Source organism: Scomber japonicus, chromosome 20 (genome assembly GCF_027409825.1).
Source record: "Scomber japonicus isolate fScoJap1 chromosome 20, fScoJap1.pri, whole genome shotgun sequence".
Lineage (NCBI taxonomy): Eukaryota > Metazoa > Chordata > Actinopteri > Scombriformes > Scombridae > Scomber > Scomber japonicus.
This window is the reverse complement of record NC_070597.1, coordinates 4,577,043-4,600,345: the sequence shown is the minus strand read 5'-3', so window position 1 is coordinate 4,600,345 and position 23,303 is coordinate 4,577,043. Positions and strand designations below refer to the sequence as shown.

At 44.0% G+C, this 23,303-nt stretch overlaps 2 protein-coding genes across 2 annotated transcripts in view; both read left to right on the top strand.

Annotated features, from left to right (window-relative positions):
* Positions 1 to 543: 543 nt before the first annotated feature.
* Positions 544 to 23,303, top strand: part of srcap (Snf2-related CREBBP activator protein) — a 48,067-nt gene continuing 25,307 nt past the window's right edge. The window contains 13 exon segments of the mRNA XM_053341886.1: positions 544 to 600; positions 4,209 to 4,478; positions 5,560 to 5,745; positions 7,053 to 7,193; positions 8,848 to 9,040; positions 11,767 to 11,936; positions 12,871 to 12,964; positions 13,802 to 13,891; positions 14,485 to 14,658; positions 17,432 to 17,553; positions 18,694 to 18,771; positions 18,773 to 18,832; positions 20,015 to 20,184. Of these exon segments, the coding sequence (XP_053197861.1) occupies positions 544 to 600; positions 4,209 to 4,478; positions 5,560 to 5,745; positions 7,053 to 7,193; positions 8,848 to 9,040; positions 11,767 to 11,936; positions 12,871 to 12,964; positions 13,802 to 13,891; positions 14,485 to 14,658; positions 17,432 to 17,553; positions 18,694 to 18,771; positions 18,773 to 18,832; positions 20,015 to 20,184 (1,805 nt within the window).
* LOC128381476 (nucleolar transcription factor 1-B-like) lies at positions 14,482 to 17,498 on the top strand. Its single transcript, XM_053341497.1, has 3 exons — positions 14,482 to 14,658; positions 15,941 to 16,199; positions 17,388 to 17,498. Exons 1-3 carry the CDS (start codon positions 14,490 to 14,492, stop codon positions 17,389 to 17,391), a joined length of 432 nt encoding a protein of 143 aa, XP_053197472.1. The 5' UTR covers positions 14,482 to 14,489; the 3' UTR covers positions 17,392 to 17,498.

Below are 23,303 nucleotides of genomic sequence, written 5' to 3'. Positions count from 1 at the left end.
CTTCCTTTCTTTTCATTTTTTCCTTTCCTTCCTTCCTTCCTTTCTTACTTCTTTCCTTCTTTGTTTCCTTCCTTCCATCTTTCCTTAATTTTCTTTTCCTTCCTTCCTTCCCTGCTTCCTTCCTTCCTTGTCTTCCTTCCTTCCTTCCTTTCATTTTCGTTCCTTCCTTCCTTCCTTTCTTCCTTTCTTGTCTTCTTTTCATTTCTTCCTCTCCTTCCTAATCCCCCTTCCTTCCTTCCTTCCTTCCTTCCTTCCTTCCTTCCGTCCTTCCATCCTTCCATCCTTCCTTCCTTCCTTTTGTCTTTCCTTCCCTCCTTTCTTTCCTTCCTATCATTTTTCCCTTCTTTCCTTCCATCTTTTTAATGAACCGGCCCACATGAGATCATATTGCTCTGTATGTGTCCCTTGAACCAAAATGAGTTTGACTCCTCTGCTCTAAATACCTAAAGCATCATTCTGCATGTTATCCATCGTGATGTTTCAGTTTAATCAGTATTTAGTGAGTTATTATAATTTCTTGTTGAGTTGACCGCATGCTAAGCCATGTGTGTTTTCCAGCATGGACAGAGCAGGACAGACAGAAAGACGTTGTTCCTGAAGGTAAGAGGCGTCGGCTGCTGTCAGACGCTCCGATAGACTTTAACTTCCTCTCAGGAGATTATTCACACAGCACCATCATCATCATCATCATCATCATCATCATCATGCTTAGTCAGAGCGCTGCTGCTGCTGCTGTCACTTCTAATGACAACCAGAGCTTTTACTTTACTGTTGTTTTAATGATGGCAGTAATGCATGAAAAGGAAAAGCTGAGGAGAGGGTTATCATGTGATTTAGGGTTGGGTACCGAGGAGGCTACGCAGGTTAAGGCTCATCAATTAATCGGAATTTGGGACCAAACGATCTCTAAACTAATAATAATAAGATTTTTGGTCATTTTCCTGCAAAAAGCCGCTTATGTGTATTTGTCCGTCCTCCACAGCAGCACTGGACACCGAGCCCCAACTTTGTTTGTTAATAATGAGAAGAGCACAATAACAAAGGTTTTATTTTGAAAAGCTTAGACAGGAAGCTGCTGCAGCTCCGTCAAAACTAATAAAATCGAGGGGGAAATGATTTTTAATAATAATGAGACGAGAACTTTCCTTCCTTCCTTCCTTCCTTTCTTTCCTTCCTTCCTTCCTCCCTCCCGTCCTTCGTCCCTTCCTTCCTTCCTTCCTTCCTTCCTCCCTCCCTCCCTTCCTTCCAAACGATCTCAAAATTAATAAAATCGAGGGGAAACGATTTTTAATAATAATGAGATAGCGCTCAATAACAAAGGTTTTATTTTGAAAAGCTTAGACAGGAAGCCACAGGAAGCCGCCGCAGCTGAAACACACGGTGAAATGTTTTAACTGTAAAATAAAAGTGCAGAGTTTCCAGCCTGCGTCAGACGATGCTGAGTTTACTGACTAATTATTAAAAACCAGGAAGTGATGCGTAAAGCTGCTCAATTAATCGAAATTTGATCGTGGTTACAATTTTGGCGCCAAATGATCTCAAAACTAATAAAATCGGAGGGAAACGATTTTTTGTAATTTTGCAAAAGCCAACACTCCCGATTTCCCCCGGGGTTCTCCTAGTGCTGGGCGGTATGACCAAAAACGGTATTTTTCAAAATAAAAGCGGTTTTACAGTATATGACGGTATTTTTTTTTTCATGCATAATCAGATATATGGTAAATATCGGCTAAATAAACCATGTGGATAGATATTTTTATACATATATTGGGCTTATTTAGTTTCTACAGTACTGTGCTAAAGTCCGAGGCCTCCATCTTCACACAGACAATAAATACAGGATCTAAACTCTAACATGAATTATTAAATATTATTATTAATTTAAGGGTCCATTACAGTCCGGTTCCTGAATACTTACACACTTAAAGCCTATAGAACAGGGATGTCAAACATGCGGCCCCTGGGCCAGATCCGGCCCGCCGAAGGATCTAATCCGGCCCACTTTCCTGCCTTCCTGCCTTCCTTACTTACTTACTTACTTACTTACTTCCATCTTTCATTCCCATCTTCTCATCCTTCCCCTCCTTCTTTTTCTTACTTTCTTCCTTCCTTCCCTCCTTCCATCTCTCCTTCCTTCCTTCCTTCCTTCCTTCCATCTCTCCTTCCATCTTTCCTTCCATACTTCTTTCCTTCCTTCCTTCCTTCCTTCCTTCCTTCCTTCCATCCATCTCTCATTCCTGTCTTCTCTTCCTTCCCCTCCTTCTTTTCCTCCCTTTCTTCCTTCCATCTCTCCTTCCATCTCTCCTTCCTTCCTTCCATCTTTCCTTCTTTGCTTCTTTCTTTCTTTCTTTCCTTCCTCCCTTTCTTCCTTCCATCTCTCCTTCCTTGCTTCCTTCCTTCCTTCCTTCCTTCCTTCCTTCCTCTTCCTTCCTTCCATCTTTTTAATGATCCGGCCCACGTGAGATTAAATTGGGCAGTATGTGGCCCTTGAGTGAAAATGAGTTTGACACTCATGCTATAGAAGATGTTTTCTTTTCTATATTTTTTTCCTCTACTTTTTAATACTGCAACACATTTCCTGTATTGATTGTTTTCTATTACAGAGATAAATAATTATATATATATATATATATATATATATGGTCATTATAGCGTTATATTGCTGAAACAACAAATCTAATGGTGGCTTATCATATTTACTTTCTATATATTTTTCCTCACATTCTTCTTTCTTCCTTCATATTTATATTTATATCTTTTATTCTTTTGTTTTATTTTGTTAAACTTATCTTTTGCTGGACAGCTACCACTAACATTTGATAATTATAGTCTATTGTTATATATTCATACTTTCATATTATTTTTAAAACGTTTAAATAAAAAGTAAAAGTAAGAATTATTTGGGGGCTTTTTTAGGATGATATTTCAGGATGTTAGAGATTTAAAATATATGAAAGGTACCCAACCCTACATCTAATGCCCAGATAATAATAATAATAATAATAATAATAATAATAGTAGCTTCTTTTAACCCAGGGGTGTCAAACTCATTTTCATTTAAGGGCTACATAATGCCCAAATTAATCTCACGTGGGCCGGATCATTAAAAAGATGGAAGGGAGGAAGGAAAAGAAGGAGGAGAAGGAAGGAAAAGAAGGAAGGAAGGAAGGAAGGAAGGGTGGAAGGAAAAGAAGGAGGAGAAGGAAGGAAGGAAGGGTGGAAGGAAAAGAAGAAGGAGGAGAAAGAAGGAAGGAAGGGAGGAAGGAAAAGAAAGAAGGAAGGGTGGAAGGAAAAGAAGGAGGAGAAGGAAGGAAGGAAGGAAGGGTGGAAGAAAAAGAAGGAGGAGAAGGAAGGAAGGGAGGAAGGAAAAGAAGAAGGAGGAGAAGGAAGGAAGGAAGGGTGGAAGGAAAAGGAGGAGAAGGAAGGAAGGGTGGAAGGAAAAGAAGACGGAGGAGAAGGAAGGGAGGAAGGAGAAAGAAGGAGGAGAAGGAAGGGAGGAAGGAAAAGAAGGAGGAGAAGGAAGGAAGGAAGGGTGGAAGGAAAAGAAGGAGGAGAAGGAAGGGAGGAAGGAAAAGAAGGAGGAGAAGGAAGGAAGGAAGGGTGGAAGGAAAAGAAGGAGGAGAAGGAAGGGAGGAAGGAAAAGAAGAAGGAGGAGAAGGAAGGGAGGAAGGGAGGGAGGAAGGAAAAGAAAAAGAAGGAGAAGGAAGGAAAAGAAGGAAGGGAGGAGGAAAAGAAGGAGGAGAAGGAAGGAAGGAAGGAAGGGAGGGTGGAAGGAAAAGAAGGAGGAGAAGGAAGGGAGGAAGGGAGGAAGGAAAGAAGGAGGAGAAGGAAGGAAGGAAGGAAGGGTGGAAGGAAAAGAAGAAGGAGGAGAAGGAAGGAAGGGAGGAAGGAAGGAGAAGGAAGGAAGGAAGAAAAAGAAGGAAGAAAAAGAAGGAAGAAAAAGAAGATAGGAAGGAAGGGAGGATATAAGAAAAGTGGGCCGGATTAGACCCCCTCGGCGGGCCGGATCTGGCCCGCGGGCCGCATGTTTGACCCCCCTGTTTTAAACACTTGCTGTAACTTAATCATTCTTCTTCTTCTTCTCTCTAAAAGCTTGCTCTGGTCTAATTCATGCATGCAACTGTTTTATTTTATCTTAATGAGTTTAATGCTTCACCTTCATCTGTTCATTTTTTCATCCTTCTTCTTCTTCTCTTCTTTTTTTTAAGGTACGCCAGTGGATAGCAGACAGAGTGACGGTGAATTCGTCCCCCGCCTCTCCCTCCACTTCCTCCTCGTATCCCGGCCCGTCGCCCGTCAGCGATTGGTCGACGCCTCGCCGGGACAAGTCGTCTCCTCTTCGCGGCCCTCACGGTAAATTCGTTTCCCCTTCCTCCGTCAGCGGCTACAACTCGTCGTCTTCGAGTCCGCCGGATCAGACGACGCCGCAGCGACCGCGCGGAGAACGGCACACCGACATGGCGGAGCTGGCAAAACATGTGAGTGTGAAAAGTCAAAATAAGTGACAGGAAGTGTTGAATTATTGTGTGTTTTTATTTTGGAGGATATGTCTTTAAAGCTTCCTCTAGGTCAGAGGTGTCAAAGGAAGGAGGGAAGGAAGGATGGAAGGAAGGAAGGAGGGAGAGAAAAAGGAAGGAAGGAAGGAGAGAAGAAGGAAGGAAGGAAGGAGGGAGGGAGGGAGGGAGGGAGAAAGGAAAAGAGGAAGGTAGGAGGAAGGAAAGAAGGAGGGAGGGCAGACAGACGGAAGGAAGGAAGGAAGGGAAGGAAGGAAAGGAGGATGGAAGGGAGGAAGAAGGAAGGGAAGGAAGGACGGAGGGAAAAGGAAAAGAGGATGAAAAGGAAGGTAGGAGGGAAGGAAAGAAGGAGGGAGGGAGGACAGACGGAAGGAAGGAAAGGAGGAAGGAAGGAAGAAACAGTCAAAACAGACGGGGTCAATTTGACCCGTGAGGACGACAGGAAGATTAAAGAGCTCAATCATCAGCAGCTCAGGAGAAGAGAAGAAGAGTTTTTAACCTGGATTTAAAAATGATTTCAGTTCTGCTGGTAGTTTGTTCCAGTTGTGTAAAAGCTGCTTCATCATGTTTAGTTTGAACTCTGGGCTCAACTATCTGACCTGAATCAGTAGATCTCAGAACTCTGGGCTCTACTATCTGACCTGAATCAGTAGATCTCAGAGCTCTGGGCTCAACTATCTGACCTGAATCAGTAGATCTCTGAACTCTGGGCTCAACTATCTGACCTGAATCAGTAGATCTCAGAGCTCTGGGCTCAACTATCTGACCTGAATCAGTAGATCTCTGAACTCTGGGCTCAACTATCTGACCTGAAACAGTAGATCTCAGAACTCTGGGCTCAACTATCTGACCTGAATCAGTAGATCTCAGAACTCTGGGCTCAACTATCTGACCTGAATCAGTAGATCGCAGAGCTCTGGGCTCAACTATCTGACCTGAAACAGTAGATCTCAGAGCTCTACTGGGTTTATATTCTAAGTCTCTACCAGCTTCACACCAGCACTCTGATCATATCTTCTGTCTCTCGTTGTTTCCTCCTCTGCAGGAAGCGGACATCGAGCATCGGACCCAGGCGCTGAAGCGAGAAGGTTTCTGGTCCATGAAGCGTCTCACCCGCCTGACGGAGCCGCCGAGACCCAAAGTCCACTGGGACTACCTGTGTGAGGAGATGCAGTGGCTCTCTGCAGACTTCGCCCAGGAGAGGAGGTGGAAGAGAGGAGTGGCCCGAAAGGTAGGAGGAGTAGATTCACACTTCAAATTGACCCTTCCTCCCTTCCATCTTTCTTCCTCCCTTCCTTCGTCCTTCCATCCTTCCTTCCTTTCCTTTCTTCCTTCCTCCCTTCCTTCTTCCTTCCTCCCTTCCCTTCTTTCTTCCTCTCTTACATCCACCCTCTCATACATCCTTCCAGCTTTCCTTCCTTCTTTCTTCCTCCCTTCCATCCTTCCGGCTTTTCTTCCTTTCTTCCTCCCTTCCTTCCTTCCATCCATCCATCCATCCTTCCTTCTTTCTTCCTCCCTTCCATCCTTCCGGCTTTTCTTCCTTCCTTCCTCCCTTCCTTCCTTCCTTCCATCCATCCATCCATCCTTCCTTCTTTCTTCCTCCCTTCCATCCTTCTGGCTTTTCTTCCTTCCTTCCTCCCTTCCTTCCTTCCTTCCATCCATCCATCCTTCCTTCTTTCTTCCTCCCTTCCATCCTTCCAGCTTTTCTTCCTTCCTTCCTCCCTTCCTTCCTTCCTTCCATCCATCCATCCATCCTTCCTTCTTTCTTCCTCCCTTCCTTCCTTCCTTCCTTCCATCCATCCATCCTTCCTTCTTTCTTCCTCCCTTCCATCCTTCCAGCTTTTCTTCCTTCCTTCCTTCTTTCTTCCTCCCTTCCATCCTTCCTTCCATCCTTCCAGCTTTTCTTCCTTCTTTCCTTCTTGCTTCCTCCCTTCCATCCTTCTATCCATCCATCCTTCCTTCTTTCCTTCTTTCTTCCTTCCTTCCTTTCTTTCTTCCTCCCTTCCTTCTTTCTTCCTCCTTCCTTCTTTCTTCCTCCCTTCCTTCTTCCTCCCTTCCATCTATCCATCCATCATTCCTTCCTTCCTTCCTTCTTTCTTCCTCCCTTCCATCCTTCCTTCCTTTCTTCCTCCCTCCCTCCCTCCCTCCCTTCCTTCCTTCATCCTTCCATCCTTCCATCCATCCTTCCTTTCCTTCCTTCCTTCCTTCCTTCCTCCCTTCCTTCTTTTTTCCTCCCTTCCATCCATCCATCCATCCATCCATCCATCCATCCATCCTTCCTGTTTTTTTAAGGTGGTACGGATGGTGATGCATACTGTGTGTTGTTTTTTTTAAGGTGGTACGGATGGTGATGCATACTGTGTGTTTTTTTAAGGTGGTACGGATGGTGATGCATACTGTGTGTTTTTTAAGGTGGTATGGATGGTGATACATACTGTGTGTTTTTTTTTTTAAGGTGGTACGGATGGTGATGCATACTGTGTGTGTTTTTTAAGGTGGTACGGATGGTGATGCATACTGTGTTTTTTTTTTTTTAAGGTGGTACGGATGGTGATGCGGCACCACGAGGAGCTGAGGCAAAAAGAAGAGAAGGCAAAGAGAGACGAGCACGCTAAAATCAGGAGAGTCGCCTCGTCCATCGCTAAGGAAGTACGAGCTTTCTGGAGCAGCGTCGAAAAGGTGCGGAGGATTTTAGAAACCGAAAAAGATCCAAAATGACTGTTGATAGAATATAAATGCAGTTTCTTTCTTTCTTTCTTTCTTTCTTTCTTTCTTTTCTCCTTTCTTCCTTCCTCTCTCTTCTTGTTCTTTCTCTTCTTCCTTCTTTCTTTCTTTCTGTCTTTCTTTTCTCCTTTCTTCCTCTCGCCTACTTCTTGTTCTTTCTCTCTTACTACTTGTTCTTTCTCTTCTTCCTCCTTTCTTTGGTCCTTTCTCTTCTTCCTTCTTTCTTTCTTTCTGTCTTTCTTTTCTCCTTTCTTCCTCTCGCCTACTTTTTGTTCTTTCTCTCTTACTTCTTGTTCTTTCTCTTCTTCCTCCTTTCTTTCTTTCTGTCTTTCTTTTCTCCTTTCTTCCTCTCGCCTACTTCTTGTTCTTTCTCTCTTACTACTTGTTCTTTCTCTTCTTCCTCCTTTCTTTGGTCCTTTCTCTTCTTCCTCCTTTCTTTCTTTCTTTCTTTCTTTCTTTCTTTTCTCCTTTCTTCCTCTCGCCTACTTCTTGTTCTTTCTCTTCTTCCTTCTTTTTTTCTTTCTTTCTTTCTCTTTTTCTTTCTTCCCCTCTCTTACTTCTTGTTCTTTCTCTTCTTTCTTTCTTTCTTTCTTTCTTCCTCTCTCTTACTTCTTGTTCTTTCTCTTCTTCCTCCTTTCTTTCTTTCTTTCCTCCTTTCTTTCTTTCTTTCCTCCTTTCCTCCTCTCTCCTACTTCTTGTTCTTTCTTTCTTTCTTTCTTTCTTTCTTTCTTTCTTTCTTTCTTTCTTTCTTTCTTTCTTTCTTTCTTCCTCTCTCTTCTTGTTCTTTCTCTTCTTCCTCCTTTCTTTCTTTCTTCCTCTCTCTTACTTCTTGTTCTTTCTCTTCTTTCTTTCTTTCTTTCTTTCTTCCTCTCTCTTACTTCTTGTTCTTTCTTTCTTTCTTTCTTTTTCTTCCTTTCTCCCTCTCTTACTTCTTGTTCTTTCTCTTCTTCCTCCTTTCTTTCTTTCTTTCTTTCCTCCTTTCTTCTTCTCTCCCTCTCTCCTACTTCTTTTTCTTTCTTTCTTTCTTTCCTCTCCTTTCTTCCTTCCTCTCTCTTGTTCTTTCTCTTCTTCCTTCTTTCTTTCTTTCTTGCTTTCTTTCTTTCCTCCTTTCTTCCTCTCTTACTTCTTGTTCTTTCTCTTCTTCCTCCTTTCTTTCTTTCTGTCTTTCTTTTCTCCTTTCTTCCTCTCGCCTACTTCTTGTTCTTTCTCTCTTACTACTTGTTCTTTCTCTTCTTCCTCCTTTCTTTCTTTCTTTCTTTCTTTTCTCCTTTCTTCCTCTCGCCTACTTCTTGTTCTTTCTCTTCTTCCTTCTTTTTTTCTTTCTTTCTTTCTCTTTTTCTTTCTTCCCCTCTCTTACTTCTTGTTCTTTCTCTTCTTCCTCCTTTCTTTTTCTTTCTTTCTTTCTTTCTTTCTTTCTTTCTTTCTTTCTTTCTTTCTCTTTCTTTAGGTGGATAAAATATTTAATATTCATCATTCTTTTTGTGGTTACACCATTTGACATTTTCAGGCAGCATTCAGTCTTCCTTCTGGTTAAAAATGATGCTACCGTTTATTACTCACTGACCCATAAATGTTTATAAGTGATGTTTTATGTGTTTCTGTGTTAAAGGTGGTGCAGTACAAGCAGCAGTCCAGATTAGAGGAGAAGAGGAAGAAAGCTTTGGACCTCCAGCTGGATTTCATCGTTGGACAGACGGAGAAATACTCGGACCTCCTCAGCAAATCTCTCGCTCCCACCAGGCCGGCTGAAACGGCTCCCTCGCCTCCCAAAACATCTGTGCCGCCTCCCGTCGACGAGGATGGTGAGATTTTTTAGTTTTTCTTTCTGATAAGTGGAAAAAAAAAAAAAAAACGTGCAATTTCATATATTAAAAAAAAAAACTACACAGATCTCTCCGTATCTGTCTCCTGAAGCTGCTTTCAAAGAGCTGAATCATTACCTCAGACAGGGATGTTGTCATAGTTACACACCAATGACTAAATCACACACACACACACACACACACACACACACACACACACACACACACACACATACACACACAATGTTTAATGGAAACAAAAGGCTGTGTTTTCTATGTATTCATCAAGGTTATTTCATCCTACGATTTTACTACAATCTCACATTTCTGATTACTGCGGTGCTTGAAATCATTCAGGAAGTTTCCTTTTTTTTAAAGGAAGGAAAGGAGGGAGGGAGGAGGGAGGGAGGGAGGAGGAAGAAAGGGAGGAAGAAGGAAGGGAGGGAGGAGGAAGGAAGGAGAGAAGAAGGAAGGAAGGAAGGAAAGGGAGGAGGAGGGAAGGAAGGAAAGGAAGGATGGAAGGAAAGAAGAAGGAGGGAGGGAAGGAAAGGAGGAAGAAGGAAAGAAGAAGGAGAGGAGGGAAGGAAGGAAGGAAACGAGGGAAGAAGGGAGGGAGGAAAGGAGCGAAGGGAGGAAGAAGGAAAGAAACGAGGGAAGAAGGGAGGGAGGAAAGGAGCGAAGGGAGGAAGAAGGAGGGAAGGAAGGAGAGAAGAAGGAAGGAAGGAAAGGAGGGAAGAAGGAAGGGAGGGAGGGAGGGAGGACAGACGGAAGGAAGGAAGGAAGGAAAGAAAGAAGGAACGGTCAAAAGAGCTCAATCATAATCAGCTCAGGAGAAGAGAAGAAGAGTTTTTAACCTGGATTTAATAATGAGTTCAGTTCTGCTGGTAGGTTGTTCCAGTTAGTTTGAACTCTGGGCTCAACTATCTGACCTGAGTCAGTAGATCTCAGAACTCTGGGCTCAACTATCTGACCTGAGTCAGTAGATCTCAGAACTCTGGGCTCAACTATCTGACCTGAATCAGTAGATCTCTGAACTCTGGGCTCAACTATCTGACCTGAATCAGTAGATCTCTGAACTCTGGGCTCAACTATCTGACCTGAATCAGTAGATCTCAGAGCTCTGGGCTCAACTATCTGACCTGAATCAGTAGATCTCAGAGCTCTACGCATCTTGAGACCAGCTGAAGTGTGAATTAGTGAATTTATCAAAGCAATAAAACTATTTTCCACACACACACACACACTCACACACACTCACACTCACACACATACACACACACACACACACACACCGGCTCTCTGCATCCTCAACCGTCGAGCTGCAGACTTGTTAAACCTGTCAGACTAGTTTACTGCCCGTTTTTACCGAAGGCGGTTGATTCCTGAAGAGCGGCGGAGATGAATGACTTTAACGCTCAGTCAGAGGACAGGAAGTAAGGACGGACCGACCCAGTTGGCAGCGGTTCAGTTTCTGGTCCCCACCTTCATTTTTTATTACCCGATGAAGGAGCAGTTGGTGCTAAAGTGCAATGAGTCTGCTTATCCTTCACACACACTTACATTTTTATTATGTGTGTGTGTGTGTGTGTGTGTGTGAGTGTCTATGTGTATGTAAGTGTCTATGTGTGTGTGTGTGTGTGTGTGTGTGTGTGTGTGAGAGTGTGTGTGTGTAAGCGTGAGTGTCTGTGTGTGTGTGTGTGTGTGTGTGTGTGAGAGAGAGAGTGTGTGAGTGTGTGAGAGAGAGAGTGTGTGTGAGTGTGTGTGTGTGTGAGAGAGAGTGTGTCTGTCTTTGTGTGTGAGTGTCTACGTGTGTGTGTGTGTCTGTGTGTGTGAGTGTCTACGTGTGTGTGTGTGTCTATATGTCTGTGTATGTGAGTGTGTGTGTGAGTGTGAGTGTCTATATATATATATGTGTGTGTGAGAGAGAGTGTGTCTATGTGTGTGTGTGTATATATGTGTGTGTGTGTGTGTGTGTGTGAACTAAATTACGAAACGTTCTTAAGCAGAGCGAGAAGTGTTAAATTAAAAGCTTTTATATAATCTGCTGTGTTGGGTTAAAACACTGACTGGCTTTGACCTCGGGGTTATTATAGGTCAAGAAAACTAGAAGTACGATAAGCAATGCAAACTGTTAGTATAAAAGTTATACTTTTTGATTTAGGAAGATTTTAAGGAAGGAAGGAAAAGAAGGGAGGGAGGAAGGAAAGAAGGAAGGAAAAGAAGAAAGGAAGGAAGTAAAAGAAGGGAGGAAGGAAGGAAGGAAAAGAAGAAAGGGAGGAAGGAAAGACGGAAGGAAGAAGGAAGGAAGTAAAAGAAGGGAGGAAGGAAGGAAGGAAGGAAGTAAAAGAAGGGAGGAAGGAAAGACGGAAGGAAGAAGTAAGGAAGGGAGGAAAGAAGGAAGACAAATGAGTAAGGAAGGGAGGATGGTAGGAAGGACAGACGGAAGGAAGGAAGGAAGGAAAAGAAGACGGGGAGGAAGAAAGGGAGGAAGGAAAGAAGGAAGAAAAGGAAGGAAGGGAGGAAGGAAGAAAAAGAAGTAAGGAAGGAAGGGAGGAAGGTAGGAAGGACAGACGGAAGGAAGGAAAAGGGGAAGAAGCAAACTGGTCCGGATTGGACCTCCTCGGTGGGCCGCTTCTGGCCCACGGGCCTCATGTTTGACTCCCCTGATTTTAAAAGTCAATAAATATCTTCCTCTTCTTCTTCTTCTCTTTCTCTCTTTCACGCAGACCGAGACTTCGAGCCTCCGTGCGAGGAAGAGGACGACGAGGAGACGATCGAGAAGGAGGAGCAGCAGGAAGGAAACGACGCAGAGAGCCATCGCAGAGAGATCGAGCTGCTGAAGGAGGAAGGGTTACTTCCTCTGGATCAGCTGATCAGCACCCTCAAACTGCCCACGGTAAATCCTCTATACCCCTAAACCTCTAAACCTCTAAACCCCTAATACAGAGGAGTCAAACTCATCTTCATTCAAGGGCCACATACAGACCTATTTGATCTCATGTGGGCCGGATCATTAAAGAGATGGAAGGAAAGAAGGAGGGAAGGAAATAAGGGAATAAGAAGGGAAGGAAGGGAATAAGAAGGGAAGGAAGGGAAGACAGGCAAAAGGAAGGAGGGAAGAAAAGTAGGAAGGACAGATGGAAGGAAGGAAGGAAGGAAGAAGGACAGATGGAAGAAAGGAAGGAAGGACACAAGGAAGAAAGGAAGGAAGGAAGGACAGAAGGAAGAGGGAGGAAGGACAGATGGAAGGAAGAAAGGGAGGAAGGACAGATGGAAGGAAGAAAGGGAGGAAGGACAGAAGGAAGAAAGGGAGGAAGGACAGATGGAAGGAAGGACAGATGGAAGGAAGGACAGATGGAAGGAAGGAAGGAAGGAAGGAAGGACAGATGGAAGGAAGAAAGGGAGGAAGGACAGAAGGAAGGAAGAAAGGGAGGAAGGACAGATGGAAGGAAGAACGGGAGGGAGGAAGGACAGATGGAAGGAAGAAAGGGAGGGAGGAAGGACAGATGGAAGGAAGAAAGGGAGGGAGGAAGGACAGATGGAAGGAAGGAAGAAAGGGAGGGAGGAAGGACAGATGGAAGGAAGAAAGGGAGGGAGGAAGGACAGATGGAAGGAAGAAAGGGAGGGAGGAAGGACAGATGGAAGGAAGAAAGGGAGGGAGGAAGGACAGAAGGAAGAAAGGGAGGCAAGAAGGACAGATGGAAGGAAGGGAGGCAAGAAGGACAGATGGAAGGAAGAAAGGGAGGGAAGCTTGTTGCAGCTGAGCTCTTCAGGATGTGAACTCTGATCTTTGTCACTTGTTTTAATCGCTGACTTGTTGGATCTCGTAGGAGTCCGGCGAGGAAGACGAGGAATGCTCCGACGAATCCTCTTCATCAGCGCCGGAGGAAGAAGACGGTGAATTCACTGCCAACGAAGAAGACGGTAAGCTCTCCATCTTTCTTTCTTTTTTGTGACTGTTCCTTCCTTCCGTCTGTCCTCCCTTTCTCCTTTCCTTCTTTCCTTCCTTCCGTCTGTCCTTCCTCCTTTCCTTCCTTCCTTCCTTCCTTCTTCCTTCCTTCCTTCTTCCTCCCTTCATTCCTCCTTTCCTTCATCTATCCCTTCTTTCCTCCCTTCCTCTTTTCTTTTCTCCCTCCCTCCCTCCCTCCTTCTCTCTTTCTTTCCTTCCTATTTCCTCCCTTCCTTTCTCCATCCTCCTTTCTTCCCTCCTTTTCTCCCCTCCTTTCCTTCTTCCTTCCTTCATTCCTCCTTTCCTTCATCCCTCCTTTCCTTCCTCCCTCCTTCTTTCTTCCTTCACTCCTTCCTTTACTTCCTTCTTACCTCCCTTCATTCCTCCTTTCCTTCCCTCCTCCCTTCCTTCATTCCTTCGTCCATCCCTTCTTTCCTCCCTTCTTCTTATCCTTCCCTCCTCCTCCCCTTCCTTCATTCCTTCCTTCCCTCCTCCTTTCCTCCTTCCCTCATTTCCTTCCTTCTTCTTCCCTTCCATCCTTCCATCCTTCCTTCCTTCATTCCTCTTTTCCATCCTCCATCCCCCTTTCTTCCCTCATTTTCTTTCCTCCCTTCCTCCCTCCCTCTTTCTTTCTTTTTTCCTTCCTTTCCTTCCTTCCATCCTTCCTCCCTTCCTTCCCCACTCCCTCCTTTGCTTCCTTCTTCTTCCCTTCCATCCTTCCTTCCTCCCTTCCTTCCTTCCTCCCTTCCTTCCTTGACTCGAGGACAGCAGGAGGGTTAATGAAGTGTGTTTCTCTCTCCTTGTGTTTCCAGCTGAGGATGAGGAGGATACGATAGCAGCTCAGGAGAAAGTAGAAGGAAACGTGAATCATGAAGAAGAACTGGACGACTTAGCCAAAGAAGGTAAAATAATAATAATAATAATATTAAAACATATTTATTTTAAAGCTGAATTATTATTTTATGTGTTGCTTTGAAGTTATTTTAAGTGTTTTCCCCGTGATGAACTTCCTCTCTATTTTTAAAAAGTTGATGCAGCATTAAATTCACTCGCTCGCTCTCTCTCTCTCTCTTTTCTCTCTCTCTCTCCTCTCTCTCTTTCTTTCTTTCTTTCTTTCTCTCTCTTTCTTTCTCTCTCTTTCTTCCTGTCTCTTTCTTTCTTTCTTTCTTTCCTTCTTCTCTCTCTTTCTCTTTCTCTTTCTTTCTCTCTCTCTCTTTTCTCTTTCTCTCTCGCTCTCTTTCTCTTTCTCTCTATTCTTTTTCTCTGTCTTATTTTCTCACTGTCTCTTGTCTCTCTCTTTCTTTCCCTCTCTCTCTCGCTCTTTCTTTCTTTTTTCTTTCTCGCTCTCGCTCTCTCTCCCTCTTTCTCTCTCTCTCTCTCTCTCTCTATCTCTCTCTCTCTCTCTCTCCCTCCCTCCCTCCCTCCCTCCCTCCCTCCCTCCCTCTCTCCCTCCCTCCCTCCCTCTCTCTCTCTCTCTCTCTCTCCTCTCTTTTAGGTGACATGAGTATGGAAGAGCTGCTGGAGAAGTATAAAGGAGCGTACGCCTCAGACTTCGAGGAGCCGTCTGCGTCCGGCTCTAAAGCGAGCTCTGACTCGGAGGTTTCTGGAGACGACGAGGTGGAGACTGAAGAAGACGAGAGCGACGTGGAAAGCAACACTTCCTCCTCAGGTATTAAAAACCGGCTTTCAAGGAATAGAAATAATCTCCGTGTACATTTTTTATCCGCTCCCACTCTCATGACAAGCCGAGTTTTGTCCCAACTTTGCAGAGGAGAAAAACTAAATCATTTTATTATGATGTCAAGGAAGGAAGGAAGGAAGGAAGGAAGGAAGGGAGGGAGGAAGGGAGGATGGGAGGAAGAAGGAAGGGAGGAAGGAAAGGAGGGATGGAGGGAGGAAGGAATGAAGGAAGGGAGAAAGGAGGTAGGGAGGGAGGAATGAAGGAAGGAGAAGGGAGGGAGGAAGGAATGAAGGAAGGGAGAAAGGAGGGAGGGAGGAAGGAATGAATGAAGGAAGGGAGAAAGGATGGAGGGATGGAGGAATGAAGGAAGGGAGAAAGGAGGGAGGGATGGAGGAATGAAGGAAGGGAGAAAGGAGGGAGGAAGGAAAGGAGGGAGGAAGGATGGAAGGAAAGGAGGGAGGAAGGATGGAAGGGAGGGAGGGAGGGAGGGAGGGAGGAAGAAGGAAAGGAGGGAGGGAGGAAGAGGAAGGAGGGAGGGAGGGAGGAAAAGGAGGAGGGAGGGAGGAAGGAAGGAAAGGAGGGAGGATGGAGGAAGAAGGAAGGGAGGAAGGAAAGGAGGGATGGAGGGAGGAGGGAGGGAGGAAGGAATGAAGGAAGGGAGAAAGGAGGTAGGGAGGAAGGAATGAAGGAAGGGAGGGAGGAAGGAATGAAGGAAGGGAGAAAGGAGGGAGGGATGGAGGAATGAAGGAAGGAGGGAGGAAGGAATGGAGAATGGAGGAATGAAGGAAGGAGGGAGGAAGGCTGGAAGGAAGGGAGGGAGGGAGGGAGGGAGGAAGAAGGAAAGGAGGGAGGGAGGAAGAAGAAGGGAGGGAGGGAGGGGAGGGAGGAAAGGAGGAAGGGAGGAATGAAGGAAATGAGGGAGGAAGGATGGAAAGGAGGGAGTTAGGATTGAAGGAAAGGAGGGAGGATGGGAGGAAGAAGGAAGGGAGGATTGGAGGAGGAAGGAAAGGAGGGAGGATTGGAGGAAGAAGGGAGAGAGGAAGGAAAGAAGGAGGGAGGGAGGAAGGAAGGGAAAGAAGAAGGAAAGGAAGGAGGGAGGTAGGGAGAAAAAGAGGAAGGGAGAAGAAGGAAAGGGAGGAGGGAGGGAGGAAGGAAGGAACAGACAGAAAGGTTAAGCTCCCACATGACGATGTGAAAGTAAATATTTTGATCCGCTCCCACTCTGATGACGAGAGAGGAGAAAAACTAAATGATTCTTTCTTTCTTTCAGATTCAGCGGGAGACAGCGCAGAGGAGGATGACAGCGAGAAGGACGAAGAGGAGAGCGAGGAGGAGGAAGATGACGATGACGAGGAGGAGGAGGAGGAAGGAGACGACTGTGAAGACGATGAAGGGATGGAGGTGTTGCTGAAGGAAGGAGACAACAGCCCTCCTTCCTCCGCCTCACGACCCAAAAAAGAGATCAGTCACATCGCCGCCCCCGCTCAGAGAGTCTGCAGCCCAAAGGATACACGCTCGCTACCACCAAGGTCAGGAATGCAGAAGAAAAAGATTCAAAGTGATTTATATTAAACATAAAAAGCATCAGACAGGATATAAAACCACAAAAAACACATTTAAATACTTTAAAAAGGGTTAAATTGGGAATAAAATGGAGCTAAAGTAGAATAAGACTGATAAGACAGGAGAATATTAAGAGATAAAATTAAAAGAGAAGTACAAAAATGCAGCTCTGAACATTTTTTTATTTTTCTTCTTTCCTGAAATGTCTCAAATTCAGGAAAAATAGATTTAAAGCTTTTTATAGACGAGGCAGATTTAATTATATGGCACTTCTAAACAAGAAGACAAGAGAAAGTGCTTTATATAAAACTTAAAATGCATTAAAGGAAGGATGTAAAAGCAACATATGGGGAAGATAAACATTTTAAATAAGAGTAAAAGAGTTAAATTAGGTATAAAATGAATCTTTTATCAGAATAAAAGATTTACTTTACCTTCCTGTCGTCCTCCCGGGTTTCTTCTTTCCTTCCTTCCTTCCTTCCTCCCTTCCTTCCTTCCTTCTGTCCTTCCTTCCTCCCTCCCTCTTTCTTTCCTTCTTCCTTCCTCCCTCCTTCTTTCCTTCCTTCCTTCCATCCTCCCTCCTTTCCTTCCTTCATTCCTCCTTCCTTTCCTTTCCTTTCCTCCTTCCCTCCCTCCCTTCCTTCCTTCCTTCCTTCTGTCCTTCCTTCCTCCCTCCCTCTTTCTTTCCTTCCTTCCTTTCCATCCTCCCTCCTTTCCTTCCTTCATTCCCCCCTCCTTTCCTTTCCTTCCTTCCTCCCTCCTTTCTTCCTCCCTCCATCCTTCCTTCTTCCTTCCTCCCTCCTTTCCTTCCTTCTTCCTCCCTCTCTCCTTTCCTTCCTTCCTTCCTCCCTCCTTTCTTCCTCCCTCCATCCTTTCTTTCCTTCCTTCCTCCCTCCTTTCCTTCCTTCATTCCCCCCTCCTTTCCGTCCTTCATTCCTCCTTCCTTTCCTTTCCTTTCCTCCTTCCCTCCCTCCTTTCCTTTCCTTTCCTTCTTCTTCCTTCCTCCCTCCCTCCTTCCCTTCCTTCCCTCCCTTCCCTCTTTCCTTCCTCCCTTCCTCCCTCTCATCCTTCCTTGACTCGAGGACAACAGGAGGGTTAAATGTAAAAATGCAGCTCTGAAACACATTTTTTATTTTTTCCCCTAATAATAAAAGGTGAAGACCCCGATCCCCGTTCCTCCTCCACGGCACGCTGAGAGAGTACCAGCACATCGGACTGGACTGGTTGGTCACCATGTTCGAGAAGAAGCTGAACGGCATCCTGGCCGACGAGATGGGACTGGGAAAAACCATCCAGACCATCGCTCTGCTGGCTCACCTGGCCTGTGAGAAAGGTAACGCGCTAAGAGATGGACACATACTGAGCTGGTTACTATGACGACAGTTCACACTTCACTTCCTGGTTTTTAATAAATTAGTCAGTAAACTCAGCATCGTCTGACGCAGGCCGGAAACTCTGCACTTTTATTTACAGTTAAAACATTTCACCGTGTGTTTCAGCTGCGGCGGCTTCCTGTCTGAGCTTTTCAAAATAAAACCTGTCGTCCTGCCCCGGTCAAATTGAGCCTGTCTGCTTTGACTGTTCCGTCTTACCTCCCTCCTTCCTTCTCTCTTTCTTTCCTTCCTCTCTCTCTTTCTTTCCTTCCTCTCTCTCTCTCCTCCCTCCATCACCCTTTCCTTCCTTCCTTCAGTCCTTCCTTCTTCCTCCCTCCTTCTTTCCTTCCCTCCCTCCTTCCTTCCATCCTTCTTTCCTTCCCTCCCTCCTTCCTTCCTTCTTTCCTCCATCCTTCTGTCTTTTCCTCCCTTTCCTCCCTCCTTTCCTTCCTTCTCTCTTTCTTTCTTTCCTCTCTCTTTCTCCCTCATCCCCCTTTCCTTCCTTCCTTCAGTCCTTCCTTCCTTCCTCCCTCCCTCCCTTCTTCTTTCCTCCATCCTTCTTTCTTTTCCTCCCCTTCCTCCCTCCTTTCCTTCCTTCTTCCCTCCCCCCCCTTTCAGCTTCTGTCAAACTAATGGAGATTCGGTGGCTTCCTGTCTAAGCTTTTCAAAATAAAACCTTTGTTATTGTGCTCTTCTTCTTATCATTAACAAACAAAGTTGGGGCTGTAAATTACGGGAGATTCCCGGGAGAAAAGACAAACGGGAGATGAGTCTAGAATACGGGAGAAACAGGAAGTGTTGGCAGCTCTGATATTACTAATATTCACTCATCATGACAGTAAAATAGTCCATCCTAAGTCAATCTACTGCAGTAGAGTAGTAGTTCCTCTCTCAACTAGTAGAAGAAGTTGTGAACAGCTGATTATGAATGAAAAAAAGATACCGTCATATACCTTGAAACCGCTTTTATTTTGAAAAATACTGTGATATACATTTTTGGTCTTACCGCCCAGCACTACAAGGAGGGGTTTTATTTTGAAGTTCCACCCATATTGATGCTGATCTGCCTCTTTTTTTTTTTTTTTAGGTAACTGGGGGGCCTCACCTCATCATCGTCCCCACCAGTGTGATGCTGAACTGGGAGATGGAGCTGAAACGTTGGTGGCCCCGGCTTTAAGATCCTCACTTACTTCGGCAGCCAGAAGGAGAGGAAGCTGAAGAGACAGGTAACCAGTTAGTTAGTTAGTTAGTTGGTTAGTTATAGAAAGAAGGAAAGAAGGGCTTGAAATGCTTTTTTTTATGTATCTGCACACATTTTCCTCTCACAGCTTTTGGTTAATTTGAGCATGAAGTGGGAAAGGAATTATATGTTAAGCTCAAGAAAAAGTATTTAAACACTCTATGTAGTCAAATGTGGCCTCTATATATATTTTTTTTTTCTCTCTCTCTGTAATCACTCCAGAGCTCTGTGTGTGACTTTAATTATTTCTTACAGCTGGTGAAATGTCCAATTAGGAATGTCTGTTTCATGATTTTATGTTCTCTAAATTGCTAATGATGACTCTGCCACAAACCAAACCTTTTATTTAAACACTCATTTGCAATGATGGATGGATGGATGGATGGATGGATGGATGGATGGATAGATAGATAGATAGATAGATAGATAGATAGATAGATGGATAGATGGATAGATAGATAGATAGATCCACATTATTTTAACATTAGGAAAAGTCAAGCTCAAAGAAATGTGTATATGGTTTTTTTTTTTTACAATTCTCATTTGTAAATTAAAAAAAAGGTCAAATTGATCCTGAAATGTCAAGGGAGGAAGGGAGGGAGGGAAGGAAGGAAGGAAGGAAGGACGGAAGGAAGGAGGGAGGGAGGGAGGGAGGGAGAAAGGTAGGTAGGAGGGAGGGAGGGAAGGAAGGAAGGAAGGTAGGTAGGGAGGGAGGGAAGGAAGGAAGGAAGGAAGGTAGGAGGGAGGGAGGGAGAAAGGAAAAAAGGAAGGGAGGGAGGAAGGTAGGTAGGAGGGAGGGAGGGAGGGAGAAAGGAAGGATGGAGGAAGGGAGAAAGGAAGAGAGGAAGGAAGGATTGAAAGAAGGACAGAGGCAATAAGGAAGGGAGGAAGGTAGGGGGAGGAAAGAAAGAGAGAAGGAAGGAGGGAGGGAGGAAGGAAGGAAGAAAGGGGGATGAAGGGAGGAAGGTAGGGGGAGGAAAGAAAGAGAGAAGGAAGGAAAGAAAGGATGGAGGAAAGAAGGTTGGAGGGATGAAGGAAGGAAAGAAGGAACCGACAAAACAGACGGGGTCAATTTGACCTGAGAGAACGACAGGAAGGTTAAACACATTTTAATCCCATTTATTTTCCTCTCCTCCTCTTCCTCTCTCTTTTTTTTTTATTTTTTTAGGGCTGGACTAAACCGAACGCGTTCCACGTCTGCATCACGTCCTATAAGTTGGTGCTTCAGGATCATCAGGCGTTCAGACGGAAGTCGTGGCGTTACCTGATCCTCGACGAGGCGCAGAACATCAAGAACTTCAAGTCTCAGCGCTGGCAGAGTCTGCTCAACTTCAACAGGTCAGTAGAAAAAAAACCCTCCAAAATAAAAGCGCTGGCAGAGTCTGCTCAACTTCAACAGGTCAGTACAAAAAAACCCCTCCAAAATAAAAGCACTGGCAGAGTCTGCTCAACTTCAACAGGTCAGTAGAAAAAACCCCTCCAAAATAAAAGCACTGGCAGAGTCTGCTCAACTTCAACAGGTCAGTAGAAAAAAACCCCTCCAAAATAAAAGCGCTGGCAGAGTCTGCTCAACTTCAACAGGTCAGTAGAAAAAAAAACCCCTCCAAAATAAAAGCGCTGGCAGAGTCTGCTCAACTTCAACAGGTCAGTAGAAAAAAAAACCCTCCAAAATAAAAGCGCTGGCAGAGTCTACTCAACTTCAACAGGTCAGTAGAAAAAAACCCCTCCAAAATAAAAGCGCTGGCAGAGTCTGCTCAACTTCAACAGGTCTGTAAAAAAAAAAAACAAAAAAAAAAAAAACACCAAAATAAAAGCGCTGGCAGAGTCTGCTCAACTTCAACAGGTCAATACATGACGACTGAAAAAAACCCCTCCAAAATAAAAGCGCTGGCAGAGTCTGCTCAACTTCAACAGGTCAGTAGAAAAAAAACCCTCCAAAATAAAAGTGCTGGCAGAGTCTGCTCAACTTCAACAGGTCAGTACAAAAAACCCCTCCAAAATAAAAGCGCTGGCAGAGTCTGCTCAACTTCAACAGGTCAGTACAAAAAAACCCTCCAAAATAAAAGCGCTGGCAGAGTCTGCTCAACTTCAACAGGTCAGTACAAAAAAAACCCTCCAAAATAAAAGCGCTGGCAGAGTCTGCTCAACTTCAATAGGTCAATACATGACGACTGAAAAAAACCCTCCAAAATAAAAGCGCTGGCAGAGTCTGCTCAACTTCAACAGGTCAGTAGGAAAAAAACCCTCCAAAATAAAAGCGCTGGCAGAGTCTGCTCAACTTCAACAGGTCAATACATGACGACTGAAAAAAACCCTTCAAAATAAAAGCGCAACACAAAGAAATTAACAATATTTAAACAGTTTAAACAGGAAGGAGTTGAAATACTCAGAAGCTGGTGTGAAAATCCTTTTCTTTCTTTCTTTCTTTCTTCCTTCCTTTCTTTCTTTCTTTCTTTCTTTCTTTCTTTCTTTCTTTCTTTCTTTCTTTCTTTCTTTCTCACTCACTCACTCTCTCACTTCTCTCTCTCTGTCTCTTTCTTTCTCACTCACACTCTCACCTCTCTGTCTCTTCCTTCCTTTCTTTCTTTCTCACTTACTCTCTCACCTCTCTCTCTCTCTCTCTTTCTTTCTTTTTTCTTTTTCTTTCTCACCCTCACCTTCTCTCTCACTTTCTTGCTCTCTATACCTTTTTATATATCTATCTCTCTATATATATATATCTCTCCATCTCTCTCAATCTATCATCTATCTCACTCTCTCTCTCTATATCTATATTGCTTTCTCTCTATATTTCTATCACAGTTTCTTTTAATCTGACACTCTGGTATTTGTGACAAAGCTCCGTCTCCATCTTTCCCTCATCCATCATCCATCATCCATCATCCATCAGTCCGTTCATCTTCTTACTCACTGACTGTGTTTATAACCTGCTAGATAGAGATAGAGATGAGATGAAGATGAAGATGGCCCCGTGGCATTCTGTTAGGAAATATGTAGTTTGGAAAGTCTGAACAGGCGTCATAAGCAACCATTATACATACCACACACACACACACACACACACACACACACACACACACACACACACACACAGAGTAGGTTTTGTGCTAACGAGTAAAGCTTATGTTGGGAAAATAAAAAAAACCCTCCTCTCGTGCGTCAGAGTCACAGTGGGAGTTCAGATTCAAGGACGCTTCTCTGTGTCTCATCTGTGAGCCGCTACATGTCAGAAAAGCTCAGATAGAAAAAACACGCTGTCTCTTAGTGTTAGGCGTGTTTATGGCTGCTTGGTTCATGAATGCATGGAATAAATGAGGGTTTTTAAAAGTTTGTGTAATTAGAGAGAGACTTGCCATCATTTGGCCGACCGCCTGCTCCAGCTGGTGCTTATTTCTCACAGTTTAAACGAAGTCGCTTCCTCATATAAAGAAAGTGTTTCTGCACATTTTACCTCCATAAATATCTTCTTCAGGTAAATTAAAATGTGTGTTTTTCTGTGTCCACCTTTATTTATATTGAGCATTTCATACACAGGAAAAAACTCAATATGCAAAATAACATCAGAGGATTTAACAGGAAGTGTTAGAAGCATTATAACATACAATAAAAAAAGAAAGAACCCAATTATAATACAGAAAAACAAAAAAGAGAGAAAGGGAAGACAAAAAGATACATATTCCATTTATCAGCCCTGACACATGGGTGTTGTAGTCCAATGAGAAGTGTGGACTACAAATATGGAAGCTAAAGGATATATCAGGAAACAGGATGCAGTGAAAATGACTTAACAACCATTTATTGTGTGTTTTTATGAATGCACATGATGTAAATTAATATATAAAGGTTTATTTTATCATGTATAATAATACAGTTTATTTATAGAGCGCTTTTTAAGGTGCTTTTAAAGCTGCTATAATCAATATATTTCATATTAATAACAGACCTAATGGCCTCATGAAAGACTCAAACAGCCTTTGACCCAAAATATACAAACATGGAAACATTTGTGTGCAGCTGATTCATATTTATTCAAAACTTTGATAAATACTGTTACATTTTTCACATTAATATAATTCTTATGTAACTTTATGTTTTATGTACCTTAAGAACTTTTTTTTAATATAGTGTGATTTATAAAGGTCAATTTTCCACTCTCTGAAAAGCTTCACTAAGGATTGATCATATTTAGTCCTCGAGTCAAGGAAGGAAGGAAGTAAGGAAGGAAAGGAGTGAAGGGGGGAAGAAGGAAGGAAGGAAGGAAAGGAGTGAAGGGGGGAAGAAGGAAGGAAGGAAGGAAGGAAGGAAAGGAAGGATGGATGGAGGGAGGGAGGGAGGGAGAGAGAGAGGGAGGGAGGGAGGAAGGGAAGGAGTGAAGGGTGGAAGGAAGACGGAAGGAAAGGAGGGAGGGAGAGAGGGAGGAAGGAGGGACGGACGGACAGAGGAAAGAGGGAAGGACG

Bases quoted from the DNA above. Each gene is read 5' to 3' on its own strand.
- LOC128381476 (XM_053341497.1), top strand. From the start codon at position 14,490: ATGAGTATGGAAGAGCTGCTGGAGAAGTATAAAGGAGCGTACGCCTCA. The intron at 14,659-15,940 runs GTATTAAAAACC...TCTTTCTTTCAG, and splicing joins AAGCAACACTTCCTCCTCAG to ATTCAGCGGGAGACAGCGCA.